General features: G+C 45.9%; 1 protein-coding gene across 1 annotated transcript in view; it reads right to left on the bottom strand.

The window, feature by feature from the left end:
- The window catches only part of LOC311041198 (transcriptional activator GLI3-like), a gene marked incomplete at both ends in the record, with an annotated part of 35,646 nt that overhangs the window by 18,476 nt on the left and 9,670 nt on the right, over positions 1-7,500 (bottom strand). The window contains one exon of the mRNA XM_084086102.1: positions 5,069-5,215. Coding sequence (XP_083942228.1) covers positions 5,069-5,215 — 147 coding nt within the window. The remainder of the gene's footprint in view (positions 1-5,068; positions 5,216-7,500) is intronic.

The following is a 7,500-nucleotide window of genomic DNA, read 5'->3' as shown; positions in this document are numbered from 1 at the left end:
CCGATTCCGTAATGGTTCCCCCAAAATCCCCCCTTAAAATCCGACTGAACAAGCTGAACACACCCAAGTGTGTGAGCCTCCACCTGTGGTGAATTAAGAGGAGGGCGGTGGGGGTTAGATTAGATGTATGATGTAAGAGGGGGGGGGGGGGGGCGTAGCCCTCTGCGATATGAGTCTGGCACCGCTCCGTTCCGGGATCCATTTCCTGCTCCAGAAGTCTGGGGTGACCAATCAGGGCCCAGTATTCAAATATTGGAGACTGGTGATTGGTAGTAGGTCTAACCAATTGCGTCCAGAGCCAATTGTTTTGAGCACCAGACTCATATCCACACAGTGATATAGTCTGGCTACGCGAGGCTGGGGGGGACGGGGGGGACGGCGACTCCCATCACCGCAAAGCCTCCTGGGAGTAGGTGTTTATTAATGCACAGACCAAATGATAAATCGGCCAACCGGTGAAAGAGGTAAGAGCGAGAGAGGGAGAGAGGGAGAAAGAGAGAGGGACGGAGGTCGGGAGAGAGAGAGAGAGAGAGAGAGAGAGAGAGAGAGAGAGAGAGAGAGAGGGACGTAGGGAGGGAGAGAGAGAGAGAGAGAGAGGGAGAGAGGGACGGAGGGAGAGAGAGAGAGAGAGAGAGAGAGGGAGAGAGGGACGGAGGGAGAGAGAGCGAGAGGGAGAGAGAGAGAGAGAGAGAGAGAGGGAGAGAGGGACGGACGGAGGGAGAGAGAGAGCGAGAGAGAGAGAGAGAGAGAGAGAGAGAGAGAGAGAGAGAGAGAGAGGGACGGAGGGAGAGAGAGAGAGAGCGAGAGAGAGAGAGAGAGAGAGAGAGAGAGAGAGAGAGAGAGAGAGAGAGAGAGAGAGAGAGAGTCCCATCCTGGCCCTGTAAGTAGGACCGTCCCTCTAATTTCCTCTTGATTTATGGACAGGACGGCTGGTTAGACTGCGCGTCATTAATTCAACACCTACCGGGGGCGGTTGGGGTTGAATGGGGGGGGGGGGGGGGGGGGGGTTCAGACAGCGGACTGACGGCGGTTTTGGGAAAAAAAAAATCACACCCTGTGTGAAGGAAGCGGTGCCTTTGGGGCAGGGCTTAACTAATTTCAGTTCGTCCCTATTGGTGGTCTGAGTCCACTTACCAAATTTGTACTTGGTAGCATGCTGCAAACTGGAATAATGGCTGTTCAAAGCCAGCCAATACAGCCAAGACAGAGGGGGCGGGGCTTAAGTCATTACAGTTCGTCCCTATTGGTGGTTTTAGTCCATGTACAAAATTTGTACTCCGTAGCAGAGCATGTGAGCGGAGCGGAGCGACGCGATTTTGACGTGAGCGCGGAGCTGGTTATAAAAAGGTTGGAGCGCTACTCAGAGCGAGGACCGCCTCCCGCTCCAGGCCGCCCTCGCGGGGGCCGCGCACCGAATGTTTGAGCATGCCCGGCATGTAAACAAAGCCTGTGTGCGAGACGGCGGAGGGTCCCGACTAACGCCTTGAGCAATAATATTTCTAATGCGATCCTCCATTGCAGAGTGATCGCCGATCGAAAACGGCTCGCTTCCACCACGTTAAAAAGAAATGGAGATATTAAGCTTTTAGTCAAGGAGTTAACATTGGAGCGGCCGACCGGAAGCATTTTTGACATGGATCCACATCCGGCCTCTCCTTCTCAGAGACTCCCTGGATGATCCCAAAGTTTTGTTAGAGCGCCCCACGTGGGAAAAATATATATAATAAAAAAATGGACCAAAAACGGTCCGGACTGTTTATGGCACATAAGCTTCTCAAAAACGGTCCGGACTGTTTTTGGCACTCAATGTGTTAAAAGGATAGTGCACCCCCAAAATGACTTTTTTCCCTATGGATTAGGCAGACACAAAGAGTCTCCTTTGTGTCTCCTACCGGAACCGCTGCTTACCGGTCCGGTGGTCATCAAATTATTGGCTTAAAAATGAGACAAAAACAAAAAAATATCCATGAATTCAAGTCTCCACGGGGTGAATAATACATAAGAAAAAAGTAATTTTGGGGGTGCACTATCCTTTTAAGGTAAAACTTCACTGAACAGATGAAGTTATCCAACATCTACCACAATCAGGCGACACGGCGACATTAATCAACAAACGTAATTAACCAGCGTTCTGTTTTGAAACCAAAGTGTTTCAGTTGCTCAAAACAAAAGGTCTAAATGTTACTGAGACCGAGAGCATTAATAAACAAAACACTATGAAATTGGTGAGGAGAAAAGATACAGCAACGAGAACAGGATAATTAGCTGGTAGAGAGCTCCCCAAATAAAGATGTTAGCAGGTTGATCCATAAGCGCTATCGTTAATTAGGCGGCAAAGGAGGCAGACAATAGCCTTATTAAAGCACAAACTGTAAAGACAGGCTCATTGTTTCATTAGCCAGGCTCTTTCTGACGGTAATTACACTGATGGGGAAGGAGACTAAAATAGCCGCTACAACATGCTAGCTCGCATTGTTAGCGAAACCTCTCTTGATACGACATATAGCCTTTCATTTATGTTTTGTATTGTCGTCTTCTTCTAAAAATCCTTAAAGAAAGTTTTTCAAAGTGTACATTTTTTCCAACACATTGTTAAAACATGATGAGTTATTACTGCCAATGATCACAGGCCATTTTTACGCGAAGAGAGACGGAGCTGCGTCCTTCGTTTGAAATTTGGCCCTAATTGTTTTTTCTCTTTTTTTCCCTGGTTTCAGTCTATTAATCTTAAACAGTGACACAGAAGAAAGGGGATTTCTCCGGTGATGAATGGTGGGACAATCCAATTCCCACTTAATAGCAATTAATTTTCTGATACCCGCGCAAGTTTGGCTAGTTTTAACCCATTGAGGCCTGAAGCCGATTCCCAAAAACAGTTTCCTGAAAAAAACTTATGTTTCTATATCAGTGGTTCTCAATCTTTTTCATGTCAAGGACCCCCAAATATTTGGCCCCTATCTCAAGATATGTTGTTCCAGGGACCCCCAGAAGCAAAGATTTGAGTAAAAAAATGTTCGTTTTAAAAAATATATATATTCAAAGATTTTAAACATTTTTGCACGATTTAAAAAAAATAGCAGATCTACAAGCTCATCACTTGGTGCCGCGCTATGAGCTTGTATATCTGCTATTTTTGAATGGCCTAAAGTATAAAATAATGGTTACACAGATGCGGTTCCCGGTTGGAACGGGTTAATTAGTTTGTTCGGCGGAATACGGAGGGAACTTCACCCCGGATTTCCGCGGAAGCGGTGTCTGCCTGACTAAATACATTCTCATCAAAGGGAAACGGGGTCGAGGCTGTCCGACCTCACCGAGGATCCGCACGCGTTTAATTTCCTATTTACACTTTAAAATAACTCATTAGCATAAGTCCTCCGCAGCCCCACCACATTAAGACAATAGCTCATTTAAATCGTGTCAGTGCAGTTATTAGCTCCGGCTTATGGTCGGGTTGTTAAAACGTAGATCTATAAATAGCTGCTGCTAATGCAGGTGTGTTGTTGTGAATGTGCCTTCAAGACTCGACTACTACTACTACTACTACTACTACTACTAATTCACTGACTTTGTTAGAATTGCCTTGCTTTGAGGTATAATAATAACCGCTGAACATGAACTTGACTTTGTCGTTTTTCTTTGCTACCCAAAATATTAACATTGTTTTTCGCAGTGAAGAATTTGATATACTGTATCTTTTATGGATGAAGAGTTAGATCAGTGTGCTGTAGACCAGTGGTTCTCAAACCTTTTCATGTCAAGGACCCCCAAATTGACACTTATTAGCCCGCAGACCCCCATTTGAAAAGATAAGCCAAGGACTCCCCATAAGAGAAGATTTTTACGGCTCTAGCAGTAATTCTCAACCATTTTAATGACCAGTTTGACATGCATTTTAGGCTACGGACCCCCATTTAATGACATTTCTATTTCTGGGACCCCAATTTATATTGTAAAATCATTTAGCTGGGGACCCCCTGGAACTCCCTCAAGGAACCCTGGGGGTCCCCGGACCCCACTTTGAGAACCAATGCTGTAGACACCACGCCTCTGAGAGCAGATTTCTTGGCCATTACTTCATCTTAGAATTAAATGCTCAACTGAGGCCCAAGACAGCAAGTCTGAATCAACACACAGCCCTAAGAGCGGCTCTTGTTATACATGAGTCGTAAAGGTAGGGTAAGTGATATTCTGTGGTTGAAATAAGTGTTAAATAGCTCTATATTCTGATAGTACTCGTGGTTGCTATAGATATGTCTTTGGTTACTCCACAGCGCCCTCTACAGATCTGGTCAATGGACTTTTTCTATTGACCAGATTTTTCCTTCAGGTGAGATATTTTCTTTTCTGGACAAAAAGTGTATTTTAGACGTGAGGTGGGGGGCTCAGAGTGTTCCCACTGAGTAGAGTAGACTTTCAACTCCATAAAACCCTATTTGTTTTGATGAGTAGCTAAAGGTATTTTTTGTTTTTACTACAGATGAGAGGCTGCTCGAAAGTACCATAGCGTTAACACATTAACCGCCAAGAACGTAGTCCTACGGTCCGTTAAATCCAACTGTTAAGCGCCGAGACCGTAGTCCTACGGTCCGGGTGCTTTTTCCTTTTTTTCCTTTTTTTTTTTTTTTTCAATTTTCTAGGGGGACCATTTTCAGTGTAACACCACCGGAAGTAATATCCCGTTTTTTGTTTCCCGTCGGCCTCCATTCTAAGTGGGACACTGAAAGCCTTGTAAAACCTGTGTAGTTTTTCCTCCTCGCATTTCCCATGTTAACATAAACGGTCAGAACTCAAACACGGCGGCTCCGTTAGACACGCGGTCTGGACTAAAAGACGAAGGGACATGTGCCGGTTGTTTACAAGCAGTCCATCGCGGATTCTAAAGGATTTTAACGGGGCCTATGGCGACTTGAAAAAAACAAAAAACAACAATAAAACCTTGGCACTGGTGAGTACATTATGAGATTAGCCCTTGGCAGTGGATGTGTTAAGGAGAACTCCTTCTAACGCTATGGACCAGAGCGGGGCCAGGGTTAGGGGCCAGGGTTAGGGTTGAGGCGTGACTTACTCTCCATGGCCTGCAGGTACTCCATGTGCAGGGCGGTGCTACCCGCCCCGGCCGTGGAGGCCACGGAGGGCAGCAGGTCAGCGGCGTAGGGGCTCCGGTGGCCTGCCAGCAGCGCCATCTGGTGGTAATACTCCGCCGTGGTCAGCCCTGTGTGGAGGGAGAGAGAGAGAGAGAGAGAGACAGAGGGAGAGAGAGAGAGAGGGTGAATTTACAATTAAGCCATTTAGCAGACGCTCTTAAGCCAGAGCAATTTACAGCAAGCAGGGTAAACACGAGGTAACACATCAAATGCATAGAAATAGTGATTTAGCATCATAGGTAAACCAAGAACATATCATCAGTCTAAACAGCAGTAAAAATGAATAATCTGTACATTGAAACTATACACACTATAGCGTTGGTTCTCAAAGTGGGGTCCGGGGACCCCCAGGGGTACTTGAGGGGGTTCCAGGGGGTCCCCAGCTAAATGATGGACAGGAACCAAATGGACCCTTATGGGTCTGTAACTCAGAGAGTGTACAAATGGAACCAAATGGACCCTAACGGGTCCATTTGGTTCCATTTGTACACTCTCAGAGTTAAATTGACATTGGTTTTACAATGTGAATTGGGGTCCCAGAGGTATAAATGCCACTAGATGGGGGTCCGTAGCCTAATGCATGTCAAACTGGGGGGTCCTTGAAATGAAAATGGTTGAGAATCACTGCTAGAGAGCCGTAAAAACCTTCTCTTATTGGGGTCCCTGGCTTATCTTTTCAAATGGGGGTACGCGGGGTAATAAGTGTCAATTTGGGGGTCCTTGACATGAAAAAGTTTGAGAACCACTGCACTATAGGATGCCAGGTCTACAAATGAACCTGACATCTGTCATTACATTTTAACCTTTGCATAATCCTGCATGGTCGTCAAGGCTATAGGGGCAAGTGCTACGGGTTAAGGTGGAGTCTGAAGAGGTGAGTCTTCAGATTACGGAGGAAGATTGGGAGTGAGTCTGCAGTTCTGACTGCAATGGGGAGTTCATTCCACAGTTTGGGAGCCAGAAGGGAGACGAGTCTGGGACCGTGTAGGCTCGTCCCCAGGAGAGACTTCCGTCGTCTGTATTTCCCCCGGAAACAATCTTTTTCGACCAATCACACCACTCGTTTCATTCACGGAGAGTGTAAACATATTTGTAAAGTGTCAACGCCATTTCCTTCGGCGGTACTTCCGCCTAATTCCGGTGCTTCCGTTCAGACACTCAACCGGCTAGGTCTGGCCTAGCGTGGGGAACACGCGTGGAATGATAGAAGACGGGTATAGTATGACAGTGAAGGAAGACATGGCGAGCCAACGGGAGGAAGAGCTCAGACGTGGGAAAGGAAGAGAGAAAGACAAAAGAGAGAGACAGACGAGAGAGAGGGAGGGAGAAGGAAAAGGAGGAGGGGGGGGAGAAGAATTAAGCAAGGCAGGTAATGCACCTGCACTGCATTCTTATACTTACAACAAGCCCCCAAAACATTCATTTACATTAGACGATAATCAGCTCAGCGGAACAGTAATGAGCACATTAGCAACACCATCACGCTAAGCAGAGAACAGCTGCACGGGGAGCTACACCTGAAGTCCTGCGTCCCACATGGGAGTCCCGTTTGCTTGCTCAGAGATTACGACGGTATAGTGTGTATTAAAGAGTCGTTTTGATTGATGCACTCACGCAGCGCGGCGGCGTATAGCTAGCTAGCTCATTGTCGTACAATACAATCCTTAACCCTTTCGAACCGGGAGTGTGTCTGTGTGTCATAGCACCGAGTGCCGCGCTATGAGCTTGTAGATCTGTTTAAAGAAATATATATATATAGTTAAAATGTGTGCAAATCTTTGAATATGTATATTTTTTAAAGCGAACATTTGTAACTCAAATCTTTGCTTCTGGGGGATTCTACAAATGTCTTCTAAATCCTAACAGTTTTTTCAAAACGTTTTCCATGTCAAGGACCACCCAAAATGATATAATATATATGGCCGTGGACCCCCATCTCAAAATATTTTGTTCCAGGGACCCCCCAGAAGCAAAGATTTGAGTTAAAAAGGTTTGCTTTAAAAAATGTATATATATATATATATATTCAAAGATTTGCACAGTTCTTCGAAAATAGCGGATATACAAGCTCATAGCGCGCTATGAGCTTGTATATCTACTATTTTTGAATATCCCAAAGTATAAAATAATGGTTAAAACGGTTACACAGATGTGTTCCCGGTGTTAATGGTTTAAACGGCCTTCTCCTTTCTTCCCACTGTTCTTTGATCACTCGTAGTGTGTGTGTGTGTGTGTGTGTGTGTGTGTGTGTGTGTGTGTGTGTGTGTGTGTGCGCAGCGCGTATGTGTGTGTGTGTGCGCGCGCCGTGCGTGCATGCGAGTGCGTGCGTGTGTGTGTGGTATAAGCCTATCTA

This window comes from Gymnoscopelus microlampas (genome assembly GCF_963454915.1).
Source record: "Gymnoscopelus microlampas genome assembly, contig: SCAFFOLD_149, whole genome shotgun sequence".
In the NCBI taxonomy this organism is placed as follows: domain Eukaryota; kingdom Metazoa; phylum Chordata; class Actinopteri; order Myctophiformes; family Myctophidae; genus Gymnoscopelus; species Gymnoscopelus microlampas.
The sequence above is the reverse complement of the archived record's forward strand: the minus strand, read 5'-3'. Positions and strand labels throughout refer to the sequence as shown.